Source organism: Danio rerio, chromosome 8, assembly GCF_049306965.1.
Source record: "Danio rerio strain Tuebingen ecotype United States chromosome 8, GRCz12tu, whole genome shotgun sequence".
Classification (NCBI taxonomy): Eukaryota; Metazoa; Chordata; class Actinopteri; order Cypriniformes; family Danionidae; genus Danio; species Danio rerio.
In genome coordinates, this window is record NC_133183.1 from 22,627,734 (window position 1) to 22,651,926 (window position 24,193).

General features: G+C 33.4%; 2 protein-coding genes across 32 annotated transcripts in view; both read left to right on the top strand.

Moving 5' to 3' along the window:
- The window catches only part of nfic (nuclear factor I/C), a 225,336-nt gene that overhangs the window by 170,951 nt on the left and 30,192 nt on the right, over positions 1-24,193 (top strand). For 19 of the 31 annotated variants that reach the window (XM_073910272.1, XM_073910278.1, XM_073910273.1 and 16 more), the window contains 4 exons: positions 3,405-3,479; positions 7,735-7,858; positions 11,567-11,691; positions 19,998-20,108. In XM_073910272.1, coding sequence (XP_073766373.1) covers positions 3,405-3,479; positions 7,735-7,858; positions 11,567-11,691; positions 19,998-20,108 — 435 coding nt within the window. The remainder of the gene's footprint in view (positions 1-3,404; positions 3,480-7,734; positions 7,859-11,566; positions 11,692-19,997; positions 20,109-24,193) is intronic. The other 12 variants (XM_073910281.1, XM_073910279.1, XM_073910280.1 and 9 more) reach the window with 1 other exon arrangement.
- The window catches only part of si:ch73-196i15.3, a 239,069-nt gene that overhangs the window by 101,097 nt on the left and 113,779 nt on the right, over positions 1-24,193 (top strand). The gene's annotated exons all lie outside the window — the stretch shown is intronic.

A 24,193-nucleotide genomic window follows, 5' to 3' on the forward strand; every position in this document is an offset into this window, starting at 1 on the left:
AGTACTGTGAACTTAATCCATTTGAGTAGATGAAGCAATTTGAGCACAGTAAAACCTGATAAATGAAGAAAACTCAAACCGTTTGAGGAAACCAATTGCTACAAACCATTTGAGTTAAAAAAACGAATCTATTTGAGTACTGTGAACTTACTCCATTTAAGTTGAAGTAATGAGGTAATAGTGTTGAATTATCTTCAACACTGAGTTCAAAACTCTTTTCAGATAAGTAGAATTAACATTCAGTAAATTTTGTTCAGTTTCAAAGGTTACAAAGGGTTAATTATAAACTTCATCTTGATTAATTTTTGTTTAATTTAGATTGTGACAATTGTGTTCAGAAAAACATGTATGAACCAAACTGAAGTATTAAAGGGATAGTTTAGCCAAAACTGAAAATTCTGTCACCATTTACTCACTCTTTACTTGTTCCTAACCCATCTGACTTTCTTTATTCTGTTGAGTACAACAAAAACATTCTGAAGATAGCTGGAAACCTGTACCCGTCGATTTCCTATTAGTTTTTCCTAACATGGACGTCAAACTTTTCATCTTTCTTCAAAATATAATTTTTTTCTGATGAATAAAGAGATTCGTAAAGGTTTGGAACCACAGTAAATAGTGAGTACATCTTCATTTTTGGGTGAACTATCCCTTTAATTGTTAGTAATGTATCCAAACACACATCAGGGTTTTGTCTTTCTTCTGTATGAATGGTAGGGTTAGGTTGTTTGTAGAGTTGTGTGTGTATCGCGGCCGATACATGATATAATATACTTTTTATATTGATAAACTTCAGTTTGTCTGAAAAACGCATGAGCTGCTGCCTAGGACTGTTAGATATTTATGGTCTATGATAATATCACAATTGTTGTTGTAATATGCAATCTGAAACTATGCAGAAAATACGAAAATGCAATACAAAAATGTAAACATGTTAGTTTTTGCACAAAAGGTTTCAGTATCCTATTTGTTTCAGAGTTGAGCAGTCTCCTGGTTTTTGTTTAGTACTGTAAAAGTTTTCTTTGATTTATGTGGTGATGTTGTGTGTGCATATTCTACACTCTCAGAAATAAAGGTACGCGAGCTGTCACTGGGGTGGTACCTTTTTTAAAAGATACAAATCTGTACCTAAAAGGTCAATATTAATACCTCAAGGGTACATATTGGTACCTAAAATGTACAAAAGTGTTCATCTTAAAATTTGAAGGTAGTAAATGTACTTTTGAGGTACCAATATAGATCCTTCAAGTACAAATATGTACAGTACCTTTTGAAAAGGTACCACTCCAGTGACAGCTCGCGTAACTTTATTTCTGTGATTGTAGTGAGTAACGTTATTTTTCACTATTGTTTATGCTTTTGAATGTGTCCAGAAGGGCTGCACAATATATTGTTTCAGCATCAATACTACAAAATGCGAATCTGCAATAATCACATCGTGGATCTGCAATATCTTGTTGGGATTGTAACTACATTTTTAAAGTACTGCGAGATTTCAAGAGAATTTTAGTCATTTGGTCTCAAGAAATGATAAAATTTGTAGCTTTAGCTAAGCTGAATTGTATTTGTTTATTTATACAATGAAGAATGCAGTCAAAATTTGAAGCGGAAGATTTTCAAAATCGTCACAAAACAAGAACAGGTGTTGTTCAGTAGATTTAGGACAACTTTGATGAAAATATTTAATCCCCTTTAAATGTTGACTATTGTACAGTGCTATTTTACATCTGTTTATTTAATTTTTGTACCACAATATCTTTGTTCTATTGTATTCATGTATACTTGTTATTTATGGAGCTATATCAGTCTCAAAAACAATACATTTATGAAATGCAATTCAAGCATCCACAGCACAATTCACATTTACAAAATCCAATTTGTAAATTCATAGCACAATTCATAAATACAACACACAATTTGTGAATTCACAAAGAAAAATCAAAAATATTTTTTCGCCAGATGAATTAGATTTTTGAATTTTTGAATCGTGTTTCGAATTTATGAATTGTATTTGTGTATTTACAAATTGGATTTTGAACTTACGAATTGTATTTTGTAAATATGAATTGTGCTGTGGATATTTTGTGAATGTATATTTGAGACTGATCTGGCTCCACAGTTATTTGTTTATTATAATATATCCACATCCACTCCACATATATGTAAAATTATGATTTTTTAGAGTTATTTAAATCTTCTTCTGAAATTATACCCTTACCGCAGTATGTATTAGAAAAAAATATAACATTTCAATGTCAGTTTTTTTCAAGATCGCGCGGCCCTAGTGTCTGGGTTTTATTCAGTCAGGCCACCTCAAACACATTTTAATGTTCGCTTTTGGATTTGAAGTATTCATTACAATTTTTCACTTTTCAAATTTTGTTAAAGAAAACCGTCGTCCTAAACTTGATCAAGAAGTCATAATGGCTCCGCAAAACAACACACACACACACACACCAGTGTAAACTGGACACTGCCAATCAGTCACTTACAGATATATTAATAAAGATACTTTCTGTACAGAGATATAAAATACAGATATTTTACTTACCATATAACCCAGCACAAAGAGCTCATGCTAAGAGACACTAGCCGTGACTCATTCTTCACTGTAGAAAATTCTGGGTTCCATCCAATTCCTTCATGTTGTCACAAATCGATAAAATTAACTTAATCAATTTACACATTTAAGTGGATTGAACATAAAACATTTAAGTTGTCCCCCAAAAAACCTTAAGAATTGTGTTGTTTCAACTTATTTTAAATAAGTAGCTTGAACAAGTAGCATGTTGTTGATGAATCTTGATAAACAAAAAAAAAACATGCACAAGATACATAAGATTAACCTATGAAATAAGTGATGTTCATTACAAATCTTAGGAGTAATTTTTTTAAACAATTGTAGCAAAAACAAACTTATAGCACTAAATCACCATATTTGTTTAATTTCTGAAGAATCATATGACTCTAAAGACTGGATAATGATGCTGAAAATTAATCGTCTCTTGAATAAATCAGATTTAAAATTAAGTTAACATAGAAAATTCTAATAATATTTCACAATATAGTTTGTACTGTGTTTTTGATCGAATAAATGCAGGCTTGATGAGTGTAAGAATTAAATAAAAGTATATTTTTTCAAAGGATACTCTGTTTTATACTATTCTGAATTCTGTATTAAATGCCTTTAAGATATGACATTTCCATAATTCCTCCAGTGTAGAGGCCAAAGAGACTCTGCTAATGTAAAACGTTGATGTTCATTCATTTAGAAGATGCTTTTATCCAGAGCGACTTAGAAATGAAAAGCAAATTAAATTTCTTTGTGCGTGAGATGCTGGTGATATCCTTGTTTGGGAAAGTACATCTCCATCATTTATTCCATGTTTTCTTTTGTCTAACAGATGCTCCGGAGTTTCAAGACAGCTTCGTAACTTCGGGTGTCTTCAGTGTAACAGAACTGGTGCAAGTATCAAGAAGTGAGATGCTTTTGTATTTTATATAACACGCTTTAATGGTACACTTCATCCCGAAATCAAAATAAGTCTCTCATCATTTATTCAATCGTCACATTTGGGATTAGAATGAAATTAGAGTGAGTAAATAATCACAGAATAATTTTTTTTGCGTGTACTGTCCCTTTAAAAAGTGTTTGTGGAATTTTTAGTCAGTTTCTTGTCGTTTTTTTTTTACACCTCTCAGCTGTCCCTTCTCACCTCGCACACAGCCGGTGTCCACATATCAGACTTTAGCGTCAATTTCACAGCCGTTTCATGTCAGGTTTGACAGTCCCTCATTAGAAGGCAAGGAATCCCGCCAGCTTGTCTAACGTAATTGATTGTGTTTAACTGGAATTATTTTCTTCTTCACAGTTGTCTGCTTGCACACAGTTGTGTATATCACTCCTCACACCTGTGCGCAATTACAATGTTTTACAAGTTACAAACAAACTAATGGATTGTGATTGGATGTTAGCAGTTTGAGAATAATAGTACATAATGCAGTTTTATCAGCATTAAACAGGATTGTTCAACCCAAAATCTATATTTGCTGTTAATTTACTCACGCTCTAATCATATGAGAATTTTTTTTTTTTGATGAATTTGTTGATCTTACGGATTAACAAAACGCAACTCAAGGGATACTGTCAGAAAAAAACATATGTAGGCAAAACTTAATTAATATTTGTGGCTCCTCTTATGAAGCAAAGTGATTGGTTTGAACAAGAAACTGAACTGTATTTGCAACATTATCATCATCTACAGCAAACAGTGTGGAGCATTTTCACAAATGTTCACAAATCTCTCTCTGGATTAAAATTAATAATGTTGTAAACTGAAAAAATGTTTTTAAATGTACATCATTTGTCTTAGTAAAGTTTTGCGCTCAGGTCTTTGAAGTAAATTTCATGTATGGAATGACGTCAGATTTAACTAGGTGATGTAAAAGTAGCATTGTTTGTTTGAGTAATATTTAGTCTTTTGAGGTTTACTGTGTATTTTTTTTTTCAAGATTGTTTTGCTCTCTTTGTGCATTTTACTCATATTGTGTAGAACTGACTTAAGACCTGTTTTTAAATTATATACTCTGTTATTATTATTATATACTTTTAGCCCCTTTAAGCTATATATTTTTTCAATAGTCTACAGAACAAACCATCCTTATACAATAACTTGCCTAATTACCCTAACCTGCATAGTTAACCTAATTAACCTAGTTAAGCCTTTAAATGTCACTTCAGCTAAATAAAAGCGTCTTGAAAAATATCTAGTATATATATATATATATATATATATATATATATATATATATATATATATATATATATRTGTGTGTGTGTGTGTGTGTGTATATATATGTATATATATGTGTGTGTGTATATGTGTGTGTGTATATATATATATATATATATGTATATGTATATATTTACAACCACTTAACAAAAACAGTAAAAAGCACCTGAAAGATTAGTAGTTTTCAATTTTAGTATTTTGAAAACTTAAAAAAAGTTTGCTCCAAATTGCTTACACCTAAAACAATTACGTTATTCCAACTTACTTTATTATAGTTTTCAGAAAACCTTTAATAAGTATATATTTTTGGTATGACACTTTTTTGATCCAAGTGAATTCAATGGTTCAGTTTTTACCATGCAAATAGGATATAGCTATAGGTTCAAGGTTTCATTTCTACAGGTTTGAATTGAGTAGTGATGTAAAACCTACTTTTTAAGTTTCATTTGTGTCTAACTAAATTATTTCACGTCCTTAGATTTTTTAGCTGTAGTGTTTTCTTCATCACAGAGAATCATTTTAGCGCTTTAAATAGTTTTCCGTAATTATGTTGTGACTGATCACTTTACCTCAGTATGTTGTCAGGAGCTACAGATATTACTTTTGTTTTACCTGCAAGTTTTTTCCTTCTCAAAGTATCAGTAGCAGTTGACGTGCAGTATATAAATCACCATAGACCATAGTTTTTGCTAAAAACCTCTTTAACATTCTTCGGCAAAAAAGTCACATATATTTTAAATGGCCCTGAGGGTGAGTAAATTAGTATCGATTTTTCATTTGGGGATCTATTTAACCAACATGCTCAAACCAGGTGTGAATTACTCCTACGCAATATTTAATATACATAATCATATACTCTACGCCACAGGCTTACCCCTTGGAACAACAAGCCCATTGTTCCCGTCTTGTATTTACATACAACACATTCAGACATAACTGAACCACACAATAAAGCCTGTCCATTAAATCCAAGCAATTAAACACACTCACACACTTAGAAAAGAGGTCATCTCAGGTAAAAGCAGACATGCAGTGGCACAGATTCATAAGCCTTGTGTGGGCTTAAACATGAATGTGTGAGATTACACCCATCTAACGCAATTATTTAACAAGTCGCACTGCAAAGCTGTAGTTTAGTGTACACTGGATAACAATCACCGATGTCAATAAAGAGTCTGAGTCACAACTCAAAGCCAAATATTCCTCTGTGTGAAGGTGCTGAAGGATATATCTGGATGTAAATATCAGTATTTACCTTCCCATGCTTTCCATATTGCGACTTTACATTTGAAACTGTGGTGGTAGCAAACACTAATGCTTCACTATGGTAGGCTGATGTATTCTGTGGTACTGAATCATTGCTGTTGCTTCTAGCACAGTATCTATATAATACACCTCAATATTTTTCAAAATACAAAGTTATTACAATGTTATAACTTTGTCCAAACATAGAAATACTAAAGTACATTTTGGTTTATGATAAACATACTTCTATTTTTACCATATTTTGTTTAATCGTAGAAATGCAGCCTCCTAGACTCTTAAAAAATTGTCGTGTAGATTTGTATCTAGATATTAATTTTTTTAAACCGATATCAGTACACATTATTTACAGGATTATCTTCTCAATAACTACCATCGAGAACTAAACTTTATTTAATTATTTATTTTCATACATTTCTGTTTTTGACTTCATCACTGAACTGAACATGCAATTTTATTTATACATACTAGGGCTAAACGATTTGGGGAAAAACCTAATTGCGATTTATATTTTTTTGACAGATATTGTGATTGCAATTAGATTTATAATTTAATCCCAGCGTCAAGCTGATTTTAATTTAATTCAAGCTCAATAATCTGTAAGCCGTTAGATAGCTCTTAAAAATGACCTGTTTTTGTTCGATGTCTGTGACTTTGAAACCAAAATACTGTCATATTACAAATGCTGTCTTTCTTTGATATTTGTCTATTAATGCTTCTGAAGCAGCAGACACCATAATCCCACTTGTCAGTGCTTTCCTGTTTGTTTTCTTTTTTTTTTTATTGTGGGCGTAGTTAAGTTGTGCAATTGGGCAGAATGAAAGTGTGCTCACTCAATTGACCCTTCGCTAAGATCTCTTCACCTCAGATGTTATTCGTTATTTTTGTTTATATATATATATATATATATATATATATATATATATATATATATATATATATATATATTATATTGCAGCCTCTTGTGATTAACTAAATCGCAACTTTTCAAATTATATACTATTTAACAGTTTGTAACTTCATACAACTTTGTCAGTGGGGAAAAAATACATAAATTTGCATAAAATATTGGCAGAGTTGATTATTTGTTAACACTTTTGCCAATAAATAGATGCATAAAAGTGAAATCAAATATTAGTACAACTTTTTTTTCAGCCGACACTTTTGCTATCAGTACAGCTGATAATCATTTGATTTCAATTGATAATACAAATATATGATAAAATTTGTATAGTTTGGTATCCAATTTTTTTGATCTCGTGTTTTATGTTTACATCTGTTTATAGTAGATTTCATGTATGGAAAGAAATGAGATTTTACCAGGTTATGTAAAAGTAAAATTGTTTGTTAAATAATATTTAGTCTTTTATAGTTTTAGTGTGTAGTACTTTATTTTAAGATTGTTTTGCTCTCTTTGTTTGTGCAATTTACTCAAGCTGTGACTTAAGACATGCTTTTGAATTATATAATTTACTCAACTGATTTTCAGCCGACACTTTTGCTAATGAAAAAAAGCTTAAATATCGGTTAAAATATCGGTACAGCTGATTATCGGTTGATCTCTAATGCAAATATATTATATGAATAGTGTACAGGTCATTATCCAGTTTAATTGATCTTCATGTTTTATGTTTACTGCTGTTTGTTGATCATGTTCTCTTTATGTGTGTGTGTGCAGCACCGGTGGTGACGGGCACAGGGCCGAACTTCTCTCTCGGAGAGCTGCAGGGGCATCTCGCCTACGATCTGAACCCTTCAGGAGTGGGAATGAGAAGAACCCTTCCCAGCACCTCCTCCAGCGGGTCAGTAAACACATCTCCAGCAGGCACAAATCCTCTCGCCAAAGACACTGTGTCCTTGAGTTACTTTTGATTACTGATGAGTGAGTGAGTGCGTGAGTGTGCGTGTGTGTGTGTGTGTGTTTGTGTGTGTGTGTGTGTGTGTGTGTGTGTGTGTGTGTGTGTGTGTGTGTGTGTGTGTGATTTGAAGAAGAATCAAAAAGAGATGCAGAAATGAAGCCACATCTGTTTATCGCAATTCAAAATCGTCTCTCATTAAATAAGCATTCCATCCATGTGCAGTTTTGATGAAGTCATGAACATCCTCTGATTAAGTGCAGCAGTTCACTCTGATGCTAAATAAGGAGTAAATTATGTTTATCAAATAGTTCTGCTCCTATTCTTCTTTTCAATCTTCGATGCATGATGTCCTTGTCATAATTCAGAGTGAATGTCCTCTTCATATCTTTTTTGTTTTTATAGAATCTAAAGTAAACGGTATTCAGGTGATACTTTTGTATTTGTTCAACTTTACTTTCAATATATGAAAATATATCTGTTCACTGTAGTGGTCTTAAATGGATAGTGCACCCAAAAATGAAAATCCTTCATAATAATTAGATTTTTTCCTTCTGTTGAACACAGAAGAAGATATTTTGATATTTTTGAGGAATACTGGTAGTTGGCACCTATTGGGCCCTATCATACACCCGGCACAGTAAAGCACAAGATGTGTATGGCATGATTTGTTACTATTTTCAAACCAGCGCAACCCTAATTTTCACCTTTTGAGCCACGTTGCTTCTTCGTACTTAACAAACTAAATTAAATATGTAAGTAAATGAATGTCTTCAGTGTAGTGCATTCCACACCGTTTCCTTATCCACAAAAGTAAAGGAGTAAAGTAGAAAGTAAAAGTAAAGTAAAGAGGCAGAATAGCAGAGGCTCGTTCTTTATCCTTGTGCTACAGATGGTCTGTTTAACTGTTTTATTGCTAATGAAGCTTTCACTTTTCCCACAAGTTTTAATGTAAATAGCAAATACGTCATGGTGCAACGCAACAGACTCTTAAAGGGAATGGAAGATGAGACTCTGATTGGTTTAATGCATGTTATGCTCAAAACACACCTACAACATATTAAGAGCATAAGCACAACCATGTTAGATCATGCACCGAGGCACAGAGTGTATTTTTTTGTTCTTAAAATAGCAAAAGTGGTTTCGGACATGCCCTTAATGCTTCGACGCCATTCGCTTCGACTTTGTGCCAAGATCATTAAAATAGAGCCCATTGACTTCCATACACTCATTAAATGAATTTTGCTGCTTGTTAAAACGTCTTATTTAAAATGTGTTAAAACAACACAAATCTTAGTTTTTTGTGGGGGAGGGGGCTAGTGGGGGATTTACTTTTATTTTCAGTTTTATGTTCAGTCCATTTAAATAAAAAATGAAAAACTTTTTTTTTCTTAATTAATTTCTGTTTCAACAACATGAAGGAATTGTGTGGCAGTATAGACTATATTTATTTTCTAAATTAAGCAACTTTCACAAATATATTTTCACACATCACTAAATACAATTATTTGCATATATTATTAAATGTTAATCACTATTATTATATATTATATATATATATATATATATATATATATATATATATATATAACTATTTCTAAAGATTAATAATGCTTCCGTATAAAAAACATGAATAATTTTAATATATATTTTTAGTTTAGTTTAAACTTTATTGTTCGTTCTGCTTGGCACAGCAAGGAAATTTGTCTTTAACACTGGTAGCATACATACAACAGTCAAATAATAGCAACACTCATCAAGACAACAACATATTAGCCCCATACATATTACTGCAGATCAATCTTAACAACCGCGCCATTCACATGAAACAGGGACCCGATTTAATAAAACAACTGCAATTGGGATAAATGACTTTTTATAAGCATTTCTTTAGGCTCTAGGAATTCTAAACCTGCATCCTGATCCTCATCCTGGTAACATTTCAAAAGCTGAGTGAAGAGGATGTATATTATCTTTAAAGATCGCAATTGCTGTTTTTTTTCCATAAAGAAGTCAAAATAAAATCTGCAGCCAATGTTCTTTGTGACCAGTTATCTTATTTGCCCGATATATAATTTGCCATAATGTCGTCTTCTGCTTAAGTGTTCCTAAACCATGAATCAATATTATATGTGAGAACACTCTATTAATAATCTATATGCCATGTTTAAAGTTGTGTACTAACATTAAAACTTCTCAACTTGTTGAGGAGACGGAGGCGCCGACTTGCTGACTTCTACATTACAGCCTAGCCTCTACATTACTATCAAAATTCAGTTTATTGTCATTAATTGTGCCTAAATATGTAAAATTTGAGACCTGCTCTACTGTTTTTCTATTTGTGATGACTGGTTTATAAAATATAGTATCTACTGCTCTTGTTTGACTTTTGTTTTTCCAATATTAAGATGTAATGAACTTTTTCCAAACCAATCAGTGATACTACAAATATATTTAAAATATAAGGAGCTATTCATTTCTTCCTGACAGGAAACCAATGCCAATGTCAGCATTTTTTATAAGAGGAAGATTATCATCATTATTGCTCTGCAATTTATTAATATATTTATAGAAAATAAAAGAGGAGATAATACACATACCTGAAGTACCCCCATATTTAAAACAGAGCAGTCAGACATAACATGATTAACCTCGACATGTTGCGCTTGGTTTTCTGTTATGTGTACTTTAGTACTGTTATATTACAATAAGTACTTAATTCTTAGACTTCACTACAGTGAATGGAAGTGCAGCTTTTCTTGTTTTGGGTAAAAACAAAAATCAATTTGAAAAAGTTTGGAAATGATTAGGCTACTTCTGTAAAGCACATTGTTTGCCTTTGTTATTTCATAATTCAGTTTCAGTCCACTTCTTCTCCAACAAAACCTGCAGTGGCATCCAACCCAATTACCTCAAGACCAGAAGCAACAGTGGCCGCGTTGTAGATGTTTGATCTCCAGCTGTTGTTTTTGAGTTTGGTGGTCAACCTCGCAGCCGGGAACGCAACAGCCCTCAGCGGTGGCTGATTGGTCCAAACCAGAATCTGTTTGGCCTATTTATCCTAACCAGGCTGAAACAGTGGAGCGTGTGAGCTTTCAGGGCGGTTAGACGAGGCTTTAAATGTACCTGTCAGCATCTCGCCATGATAAATGTTGCCTGTTAACTATTGCTATATCGGCTGAATTAGACACACGGAGCCTGAGGCGGTTGGAGCTCGAGACACTAGTACACCTCAGTGACAATAAAATTTGTCATGTGCGCGTCAAGGCAAAACCACCCAAGGCGATACACAAAACTGAATAAAAACATCACAAGCGCACATCCGTACACACACCTGGGAAAGATGAGCGAGTGTGAAAGCAACACAGCCCCTCGCTCAGGTCTGCTGAGGGTAGTTTACTTGATTTATCTGCTTTTGCGGTTAGCCCAGGCCTCAGTCCTGATTAATGCGCTTATTTTCCATTAAACGCACTGCGCAGCTAAAACAAAAGGTGAATGTTGGCAACCAGCTCGTGGTAGTCCAAAGGAACATCCATAAGGCACGTCCAGACAGTTTGGGAGTCTCTGTGTGAGGAGTAAGGTTCAGCTAAACAATGCTTTGCTCAATTATTTATTTGTCTTTTCTACTCTGTCTTCGTTTTTTCACTCATACAGAAGTAAGAGGCACAAGTCAGGATCCATGGAGGACGATATAGACACCAGCCCTGGGGGCGAGTACTACACCTCTCCCAACTCACCCGCCAGCAGCTCACGCAACTGGCCAGAGGAGATGGAAGGAGGTCAGTTTGTGTTTGATCGAACAGTACAGTGTTTGTACAGAAATGTAGGATGTTGTTCACAGTTGTGCTTCGGATGGCTTGGTCAAGAGCAAAACAGAAAAGGATAGTTCGCTTAGAATTCCTATTCGCACTGCCATTTTTAAGACCGAACCAAATGATGCAAAGCTGATTTTGTGATGGATGTTTTGTGATTGAACATATACAATAGCTGTGTGCTGGGGTAAACGTGCTCATTTCATGTAAGTATAATAAGGACATTGGGAAGTTTACAGTAAAGTTGAAAAGGTCTGTTTAGTATTTATTAAAGTTTACCCATTTAAGAATTATTTAGTCATTTTGATTTTGATTTGTTTGGTTTACAGTTATTGGAAATTGGTCAGTTTTTTTTTTATTTTAAAGTCATTTTATTAGTTTGATAGAGTTTAACTACAGTGTACATAGTAATTTTAAAGTAAATTTAGAGTTTTTTTGTTAAGTTTATTTTTAAATATTTAAATTTTAATGTAGCGATGCATCAAAATAAAGGTTGTGTACTGAAATCGAAAATTCTGGATGCACTTGGCTGAAAACCAATGCAAGATTTTCAAATTCAATTCAATAACTTATATCAGTGGTCCCCAACCTTTTTCACACCACAGACTGCTCAATGATTGACAATTTTACCACGGTTGCGGATCCATTCCTTGGCAGTTCAAGGGTACTTCACTGGGCCTTTTCCTCTTTGGAAAGAAACCTTTCAGAGACGTCTGTTTCTTACTCATTTTAAGTGGGTTAAAATTTGTTGCTCAAGTGATTGAGATGTATCTGAAAAAAATACGGTCATTTTTCAAAATTAAAGATTTTTCAAAATAAAAGATTGTTCAGACTCAGACAGTAAATAAAACAGAAATAATTAATGATTTCTTCTGCGGCCAGATGCCAGGATTTAAAGACCACTGACTTAAACTATTCCTATTTTTAAAAAAACACTAGCCAATAAAAAAAACATGTGTTATTGAGGGCCAAATTGTATTACCAGTGAATGAGTGGAGAGGCATTATTTTATCAGCATTGCCGTGACAACACAGTAGCACTGTTGCAAGCAGCAGAAACAAGTATACTAAATAGAAATGTCCTGTACAGACTGCTATTTGGGTGGACTTTGTTTTTTGTTTTTTTTCTGTTCATGCATAGTTAAATACACATGTACACGAACGTAAGATTTACAGAGGCATATTAAGCTATTTTGAACTTTAATAGTTTTTCTCTTTCAGACCAAAATTGAAAATGACACATGCACTTTTTGGCCAATAATTATTGGTGGCTGAAAATTCAGTGCATCCATATTTTTAAGTAAACTCTGTCAGTACAGTTGTTTAACTTATCTCATAGTTGTTGGAAGCAGGTCAGGTTTAATCATTTTTATTTAAAAGTAATTTTAGTAGTTTAGTTTAGTTTAGCTAAAAGGTCCATTTTAGTCATTTTAATAGTTAAGATGTCTATGATCTGTGTTGAATTCCTATTTTAGTTTTCACTTGTTTGGAAGTGGCAATGAGAATTTTTTTCAGCAGTTTTGTTTTGCTTTTTTGTGCACCAAGCAGTCACATTACTTTATTTGTGTCAATCCTGAAAAGAGTGAAAATGCCCGTCTAATCACAAATGAAAAGTCCATTTGCTTTTATTGTACAAAAGGTACTTTGTATTACATGAACTTATTGGGCAATAGTTTTAAAAGTGGGCCATGAACTTATTACAGGGACAATCCCTCTGGGGCAACCCGGGTTAAGACACAATGGTGAAGGCTTACAGTGACTGTACCAGTTCCCTTAAGCCTTGACCCCTGAACCACAACACCCAAAATAAAGGTCCCTTGTGAACGTGAAGGCTTACTGTATTAATCTAGACAAGCTGCATTGTAAATGTGGATATTTGGAGTTATTTTCCAGTAATCTGACCCTTAAATTTGCTCTGATTTATGTCAGATTATAAATAATGCTTCAGTTATACTTAATGCTTGTGAAAAAATGTCAGCTTTTTGAATTTATCTTTTTTTGATTATCTTTAAAGGAATTTTGTAGGCATGTGTTTAATTATTTTGGCTTTAGATATACATTTTGAAGTTAAGTTTAGCAGTTGGAAGAAGGTCAGTTTTAATCATGATATGTGTTATTTTAGTTACTACAAAAGTTTAGTTTAGTCGTAAGCAGGTCAGTTTTAATCATTTTAAAATTTACCAATTTTAGTTTTATATTTTGATATGTTTAGGTTTTTATATATATATATATATATATATTTATATATATATATATATATATAAATATATATATATATATATATATATATATATATATATATATATATATATATATATAGGTTATTAAAATATATATGTATTTTATTTTTTTAGCTTTTGTAATTAATGAAAAATATTCTGAATAATAAGTAAATTTGTAATAGTTTGTTTAGTTTAGTTTGGAAGGAGGCCAGTTTTGTGTTTGATTCTACAGTATAATTTAACAGATATACAGAGTGACACTTTGAAGTAAATTGATTCATAGACTTTCTATATTGCATAAAATTATTGGGCAATGTTATTAAACCGGGCCATGAACTTATTAAAGGGATAATCCCTTTCGAGCAAGGGACCACAGTCATAGTTTAGTTAATAGTTCGCTAAATATATCAACAGTCATGTGATGGCTTCCAATTCCAAAATATTTCAAAACATCCGACCATAAACTAGTTATCATAAAAGCATATTGACATAGAAATAGTTTCCTGAAGAATTTTCTTCCTGCTGTCGCTATGTAGTGCACAAGTGTGACTGAAACGAGACGATCTAGTCGACACAGATCCTAAGCAATGAATAGTGCTATAACCAATTGATTTGTCAACTAGTGGGGGTCTATTGTGCGTGCAGATTTCCATCTAAATAGCCATGTCTGTGGGCCTCATTTCTCAAGCACTTTCAGATAGCAAATGACAAACATATCAGGTTTTCAACTGCAGTAGAGGAAGTCTAAAATCACAAGCTTAGGCTGGACTTGGATTTGAGTTTCCTGAACGTTGTGCCAAAATCCTAATTAATTCATGAACTCACGTTTTTTTTGTGAAAGTCTGCAGAAAGCTGCACCGCATCTGTTCCAGAAGCCTCTAAAATGCGGTGTATTTTCTTTCTATTCATCTTCTACAGAAAATCATCTGACCTTTGACCTTTCAGTTATTATACTTTTCATTCCCTGGAATTTCACAAAGAACTTCTAGGTAAATGTATTGACTAGAATAACTGGGTTGGTTGGTTTTCTGCCAAACTCATAATGCAAATTTGTGGTTTCAATTCTGTTTTTGAGGAGTTTCGATTTATGTAGCTACATGTCTGCCGTACTGTACATTGGGAGCAGCTCCTGTGTGACAGTGCATATCAGTGTCACTCTTATGTGAAGGCATAACTAATGGTTATGAAGAATCGCTGCCTTTGATGTCTTTGAGGGAGTTTTGACAGCCATCAGCTCATCGTGAAGACCATTAGACATCTTTCCAAACCGTTTTAGACAATTATTTTTATGCGGATGCAGCTTGTCTGATTTCAGATAAAGTAGGACACACAGTTGATATAGAAACCATACTGTACTCCACCTCTGGGGTTGTATAAGGGGAAGTTTCTATGAGCAATACTTGGAGTTCAGTTTGTGGGAGCGTAATGCAGAAAGGATATATGCGGTTTGTTTGTGCACATGCAATGTTGATGGTAGTTTGGTGCAGCATGCTCATTGGGCTTTTTATTTTATGAATTTTAAAAAGGTTCAGTGGAAGATTTTATTGTAAAAGAAAAGTGATGGAGATTTTTAAGGGAACACACACACTACTGGCCAAAAGTTTGGGGTCAGTAGAAGTTTTTTGTAATAAATAAAAAAGTTAAAACACTGGGTACTACAATGGTTTTTAGTTTTTATCTGTAATCAGTATGTTATATATTTTGTCTATGCACTAAATTTGAAAGTTTTGTGTTCAGGAAGATTATAAAAATATATATACATCTATATCTATATCATCTTTAGTTATTGCTTTAGTCTTCAGTGGCACATGATTCTTTAAAAAAAAATCTATTAAGTCGGCGCCAATCGCCTTGTGGTTAGTGTGTTGACACATCCGCTGCGTACAACATATGCTGGAATAGTTGGCGAGAATAGTGGCGACCTCTAAAATAGAGACTAAGTCGAAGGAAAATAAATAAATCATTATTATTATAGTTACTGTTTTTGTGTATACATTTAAGAATTAAAAGTTCAAAAGAACAGCATTCATTTTAAATACTGTATATTAATCTTTTGCAACAATGTAAGTATCTTTGTTGTCATTTTTGATTAATTTAGTGCCTGTTTGCTGATTTAAAAATTAATCAAATGTAATCAAAATTATTCAGTTCATTTATTAATTGTAAAAAATTATTTAATACTTATTTAATAAATATTTATTTATCACTTATTGTATTTAGTTTTATATTAAATTATTGCTCCAGTCATTATTGCTTTGATAGCTATTACCATGAATATTATTATTATTATTAATAATAATAATTATAATTATTATAAATTATTATTATTATATTAAAGTGATTTTTGAAGGATCATGTGACTGAAGACTAGAGTAATGAAGCTGAATATTCATCATTAAAATCACTGGAATAAATGATTAAATAAATTGATAAACTACTTTTGAACAGTTATTTTATAGTGCAATAACATTTGACAATTTTATAATTTGAACAGTATTTTTGATTAAATAAATGCAGCCTTAGTGAACAGGAGAAGCTTATTTTAAAAAATGTAAAAATCCTACTGACCCCCAAACGTTTATACGGTAGTTTATATATATTTTCAAAATCTTCCTGACCACAAAACTTTCAAATTTAGTGCATAGACAAAATATATAACATACTGATTACAGATAAAAACCATTGTAGTACTCAGTGTTTTAACTTTTTTATTTATTACAACATTAAATCAAAGGTGGTATGTAGCCGTTAAGAAGCAGAGAAAAAAAATCTATTTGCATGCATTAATTCATACCGTTTAATACTTATTCAAGGGAAAAGAGACAGATTTCAAGTTTGTTGCTACAGATCAGCCTAAACCTTCAGAGTTCACTGTGAGATTAGAAAGTTGCAGAGTTGGCGTTTCAGGCCTTGCACAACATCCGACTTCTGTCACACCCTTGTGAATACCCATTACCCTCAAGGCAAAACTGTTGCTTAAGATCTCAGGAGACCTGTTTCGCCCTCCCCTCATACCATAACCAGCAGGCATCTGAAATCCATCACAGTGTATGAAGTAAAGCACGGTTCTCATATCAGCCTCTAGGGCAAATCTCATCGCCTAGCACACAGCTGAACCCCCGTCGTGGACCGTCCTGCCCACCTGACTTCCCGTCTAGACGCTCCTAATGAGTTTCTCTATAACAATCCCCCAGCTGATTGCTTTCAGCTCTGGATTTACGTGCACCTTTACAGGTACATATGGATTAAGATCTGAAGGATAATATGTGGTGTTTGAGAAAGAACTGTGTTCATTTATGATTTGTGTGTCTAAATGTAATGGTTGCACTTGGTGGTTCTCTTTAGACATTCTGTTGACAATGAGTAACTTTGTCTCTACACATCAACCAATTCAAATTAGAGTGTTCGTAGAGCATTGGTAGACTGTTAGGTTAGGCTAAGTAGAATAAGTTGCAGAGTTACTTATGGTTAGTAGAATATCTATTGGGGAGATTTAAAACAAAGTCTTTGCAGATACACATGAATAGTTTATCCAATAATGACAATCTAGTGTAAGTTTACTCACCGTCTGGCTATCTGAGATTACTTATTTATACAGTAGAACATTAAATAGTTTTTAGCAAGAACTGTTGTCCATAGTGTTTCATAAAATACAAGTCGACGAACATTTATAGGCAACAAAACTAAATGTAAATACCCATCACCCCTGATAAGCTACTGTATGTAGTGATAAGTCTATGCAAAATATATTGAACGTTAGCTTTAATTCAAAACTTTAACTAACAGTCCTGAGCACATTCATGACAATCTGGAGTGTGAGCTCAAATTCACACTTAAACCTTTTTATATAAGCTGCTGTTTCCAGGATGATCACAAGGGAATAATTAATATTCAGTTTCTTGCACAGACCAATCATTTAGCTACATAAGACCAGTTATGATCAGGAGTGATGGGTGGGTAATTTTTTTATGCCTTGATGTTTTGTTTTTTTTACCCTCAAAGTGCCATCCATTTTATGAGTCATTCTTCTTTAATGTAATACTGGACAAAAACAAGACACCTGATGTATTTTGGTTGATGTATGTTCAGTTTTAGGTGAACTTTCCCATTAGGCAGTCTACTAATCCTGCAGTTGAAAAGTTACTTGCAGTGAACTGTAGTTATAGATTAGAAACCCCAATTCAGTCATTATTTACTCTTACCATAACATAGCCGTAACAGAGTAGGGCTGCACAATATCGATATCTCAATATGCGCATTCACAATAATCACATCGCAGGATCTGTAATGTCAAGGTGGGCTTATAGTTGACCAGGAGTCACAGTTCAGAACATTGTGAAGTCGTTGCGAAGTTTAACATTAATAGAGAGTTTTTGTGCTTGTTTTTAAGGCCTCTGAGTGTGGATATGAGTTGTGTAAAAGAAATTATAATGTTTGTAGCTTAAACAAAGATTAATTGTATTTTTTATGCATGAAGAGTATACAATGTTATTTATTTAAATTTGATTATAAATGTTTTGCACCTGAATAGTTTCACTTTCCAGAACACCATAGAGCACTATTTCATTTGTGACTTTCCTTGATTCTGTGTAGCTATGCTTGTAATTTGGATGGAATATTTTATGCAAATTCACTGCCCTAAAAAATTTTCTTGAGTAGTTTAAAATTATGAATTTTAAAATAGAAATAGAGCTATTCAAGTCTACATATACAGTTGAAGTCAGAATTATTCGCCCCACTGTTTATTTTTGTCCCCAATTTTACGAAGATTCATTAAGCACATTTCCAAGCATAATAGTTTTAATAACTAGTAATGAATTTAGATGAGGATGTCAGATGACCAAAATTCATTGTCTAGCCAGAGTATAAAGACTACGTTATTTTGAGGTCCAATAACGACGTCAAATTACGTTGATATTTGGTTGATTTTAGGTTGTGTTTAAAAGTGACTAAAATTCAACATCTGACAGATGTCATAGTGTTAACGTCTACACAACGTCAAGGTGTGACATGATTAGACGTTGATATTTGGTTGGTTTTTGGTTGGACATTGGGCATTGACGTCAACCCGATATTCACTTCCGAACAAAATCCAATGTCCCCACAATGTTGGGGTACAACGTCAATATGACGTCATGTTGACATCCTGTGCCTGCAGGATAGTGACATTTAAATGCTTAACTAGGTTAATTGGGTTAACTAGGCAAGTTAGGGAAATTAGGCATAGATAATGATGGTTTGTTCTGTAGACTATCGAAAAACAATTGTTTCTTAAGGGGGCTAATATTATTGACCTTAAAATTGCTGTAAAAAAACTGCTTTTATTCTAGCCGAAATAAAATAAGGCTATCTTCAAAAGAAAAAATATTATAGGAAATACTGTAAAAAATTCCCTGCTCTGGTAATTATTGTTTGGGAAATTTTTTTTTTTTTTTAAATCACAGGACGGCGAATAATTCTGACTTCAACCAAATTTTAAACAACATGACAGTGAGTGAATGATGACAGAATTGTTGTTTTGAGGGTGAACTGGCCCTTTAAATGACTACCCAAACCTGCACAGAAAACATCCTCGTTTCAAAACAAAGACATTTCTGTTAGCTCAAGAAGTATATGATTAATTTATTTGGAAAACATCCACATCAGAAGAGCTTTAACATCCGTATGGAGACTGTAACACTGCATTGACCTTAAATAACCGTGCAGATTCTCAGCTATGGACACATTTTCCCATAATCCCACTGGCCTGGCCGCAAGAAGAGTTGCTCTCTGCATTGCACTGCAGCAGACAGAGCTGCGCTTCTCTCGTCACACTGCGCCACCTTGTGGTCGCTTAAGCAAACTGTAAGCAACGGCTTTGACCTGACAGAAGCATCGAGAGTGACCACGCAGTGCTCATTAATTAGCTGACTAAGCTTTCCTTTAGTCTCAGAAAAGTTTGTCCTTGTGTAGAACAATGGAGCTGAATTTGCAGTATTCTGTGTTAGCGAAGCACACACACGTTCCTCCCCCTCCTCCATCTCTCTCTGCTTTTTCTTTCTTTTTCACACAGGAATCTCCCCTACAGTTAAGAAGACAGAGATGGATAGCCCGTCTCCTCAGGAGAGCTCTCCACGCCTCGGCTTCACACAGCACCACAGACCTGTCATTGCAGTGCACAGCGGTGAGGGGATGACACACATGCATGCATCTGTCCGCTCTGTCATCACAGGCTTGAAGCTGGACACACAAACACACCAAATGGCTAGCTGGGATGGACAAATGTTTCTACTTATGAGTTCAGTTATCATATCTGATATTTTCGTATCATTCAGATTCTGCTTATACATTTCACAAGCCATTTTGATTCCTTATAATGTGATATTTTTCAGAATGAAATAGGATATTGAACAGGATAAAATGTAGCGATTTTATTTTAGATTTAAGGAATTGATTTAATAGTTAATGCAATATTGTCTAAATGTCTCTTTGTCTTTGGTTTAACATTATCTTTAAGGTTAAGTTCACAAAAGAATGCAAATAATGTCCATTATTTCACCCGTATGTCTTTGCATAAAGCCCATACTGAATCAGCTTCACATTAACAGAACTTTGTTTGTTTAGTTTTTTTTAGCTTTTTTCCCCATATAAAATATGTATTTGTATGAAGTCAAATTTATTAGCCCTCCTGTGAAATATAAATTCTTTTAAAAGTGATAGGTAACACTTTATTTTGATGGTCTATTTGAGTATTAGTAAACTGTCTGCTTATTATCTGTTGATACTGCTCCTAACAGTCTACATATAATCTAATGAAAATTAGTTGACATGTAGATGCAATGTAACAAACGGACCATCAAAATAAAGTGTCACCAAGTGCTGTTTAATGGTGAGAATATTTTTTCAAATATATATATATATATATATATATATATATATATATATATATATATATATATATATATATATATATGTATATGTATATCAAATATTTTTCACAATTTAAAACAATAATTTTAATAATTTATTTATTAGTAAGATAGTAGTAATTAGCTTTAAAACTAGGTTAGCAGTAGACCTACACGGAATTTGCACATGCAGATTTCCACCGATGTTTTTCCTATCATTGAGTCTATTTATTTACTTGTGTAACCGTGTGTATTTATATTTAATCAGTTTTTAAATTAATTTCAGTAATTTTATTGACTAATATGAAAATCTTCATATGACTTGTTTACAATACAGTTGGTAAAGTAATAATTTCTGTCTTTTAGTAGATTAAGTGGATCTAATTAAGTGGATCTAATTGGATTTGCACTGTAAACATTGAATAAAAGTTAAAAAAGGTATTTATAATATATTATTTATTTAATAAATTAAGTTTTTAGTTATGGGGATCACAGTGTCACTGTGGGTAGCACAATTGCCTCACAGCAAGAAGGTCGCTGGTTTGAACCCCGGCTGGGTCAGTTGGCATTTCTGTGTGGAGTTTGCATGTTCTCCCTGTGTTCGCGTGGGTTTCCTCTGGGTGCTCCGGTTTCCCCCACAGTCCAAAGACATGCAGTGTAGGTGAATTGGGTAAGCTAAATTGGCCGAAGGTTATGTTTTTGGATGCAAAACTATTCCAGGATTCTGTCTGGTCTTAGTTATTAGGTTACTGTTAGGTTAATTAGGTAAGAGTGGTTTGTGTTGTGGTGTTGTTCTGTGTATTGGAAAAAAAAATACAATAATACAATTAATCTTTATTTTTAAATCTAAAATAAAATACAGATTCTCCAAGAGAAATAACTATTATAGGAAGGAGGATGGGTGGTCATTGCTTTATTAAACAGAACGTGGGAAATAGATATATATATAAAAAAACTATAGGAGAGCTAATAATTCAGCTTTTAACTGTATATTTCACATTTGCTTAACTTTTTTTATTTTAAATTGTGGAAAATTCTGAAAGGGTAACCCAACCGAAGATATTTGAATGAAATCTTAGAGATTTTTTGTCCCTCCATTAAAAGCTTATTCTCCCAAAACCCTGCTGCAAATTTTGGTAAAGAGATCAAAAAGGAAACCTATATAGATCATGTGGTTGATAATCCTGTCTTCTGAAGAGATAGCTATGTATGATGAACATATTTAATATGCTTTTATTCACATGTAAACATGAAGGGAACATAAATACCTGCTTGACCCATAAAAACCAAAACCTCATTGGCTGTTCCAAAAGCTCAAATGTGCAATGTGACACAAGAATGAACCTCATTGGTTCTCTTTTATAAAGCGTGCTTAGGCTTCTGTAACAGCATTTAATGTTGTAAAATCAGTTTATCTTGTAAAGTGTTTGTCGAAGACTTGAATTAAACCACTTGGTTCCTTGCATCAATTTGGGATGAATCCACAATAGTCACATCGCAGGATCTGCAACGAGGAGTCAGGATTATAGTTGATCAGGTACAACAATTCAGTGCAGTCATTTTTAATGTTTATCAGTTGCATGTGTTTTTAAGGCCTATTTTAAGCAAGTTTTGGGCACAAGGAATTATTTTGTAAAAAAATTTATAACTTTAACAAAGAATAATTTTCCTTAATTATTTATACAATGAAGACTATACAACTTTATTGTGCAGTTGTGTATTTTATTTCTACCTGAATACTGTTAGACTCCTTCATATATGTAATTGCTCTACTTTATTTATCTGTGCTGGTACAGGTTATTATTCTTCCTTGCAGGTGCAGTCCTCTACACAGTTATCCCAATCAATATAGATGTGTTCATTTTTTTCCAAATAGAGCTATTCATTATTTGGTGAAATATTGCAGTATGAATCGCAGAAAAAAAAAAAATGTTTTTCCAGTTTCGTGCAGCGCTAGTATCTAAGCTCAAATGTAAAAATGGGGAGCAGTTTAAAAACATTGAAGGGATAGTTCACTTAAAATTGAAAATGATAGAATTATGTGATCATTTACTCACACTACACTTGTTCCAAACCAGTTTCTTTCTTCCGATGAACACAAAAGAACTTTGGAAGAATGTTGAAACTAAGTGGCCACTGAATTCTGTAGTATTTGTTTTCCTACTATGGTAGTCAATAGTTACCTGTTGCCCAAATTATAGAAAAATATAATCTATTGTGTTTAAACATGAATATTTTTAACCACATAAGGGTGAAATATCTTATTAAATGTTTGAAAGACCTGTGTACATCACCACAGTTCATTTCAATGGAAGATAGGACTTCTGAAGTTGAATATAAATAAGTTTAAATTATTTTTCAACTACAAATGACTTTAATAAATGTACATTTAAATCCTTCACAGTTTTATAGGGCTGAGACAAGTGTAGTATCCCCGGTCAGGTCATTTCTTATTGCGGTACAGTGATATGTCATCTCCAGAGCCTCACAGCTGGCTGAATTATGCTCTAACAATTAGCCTGGCTGTTCAGATGAATTGGTGGAGCGTGTCAGCCATATGCTGCCTTGCACTGAAACATCAAGCACATATTACCTCTTCTGGGCATTGCCAAATGTGTTACAGCATATTGAGTGCTCTGTAGAGAGTTATGATGGTTAAATATGACAGGGACGTGACAACGAAGCTCTTTAATTAAGATGCTAGTTATATGCTGCTTTATCAGATGTGTCATTAAAATACAAATGATATGCTTGGATTTAAAAAAACAAATGTTATTACTCAACAGGCCTGCTTTTATCTGAATACAAAAACAGTAAAAAATAATATTGTGAATTATTATCATTACAAGTCAATGCAGAACTTTTCTAATTAAATAAACAGCTTATTCAGTCATTCATTCCTTTATTCAGTCAGTCATTTTCCTTCGGCTTAGTCCCTTTATGAATCAGGGGTAATGAACCACCAACTTATCCAGCATAAGTTTTACACAGCAGATGTCCTTCCAGCTGCAACCCAGTGCTGGGAAACATCCATACACTCTCATTCACACACACACACACACACACACACTACAGACAATTTAGTTTATTCAATTAACTTATACCGCATGTCTTTGGAAACCGGAGCACCCTGAGGAAACTAACGCGAACATGAGGAGAACATGCAAACTCCACACAGAAATGCCAACTGACCCAACCGGGACTCAAACCAGTGACCTTCTTGCTGTGGGGCGACAGTGCTAACCACTGAGGCACCATGTTGCCCATAAACAGCTTAAATATATCTTAAATTGCTGAATTTTCAGCATTTATTAGCACATAATCCTTCTAAAATCACTGTAATTTGATGATTTGGTGCTTA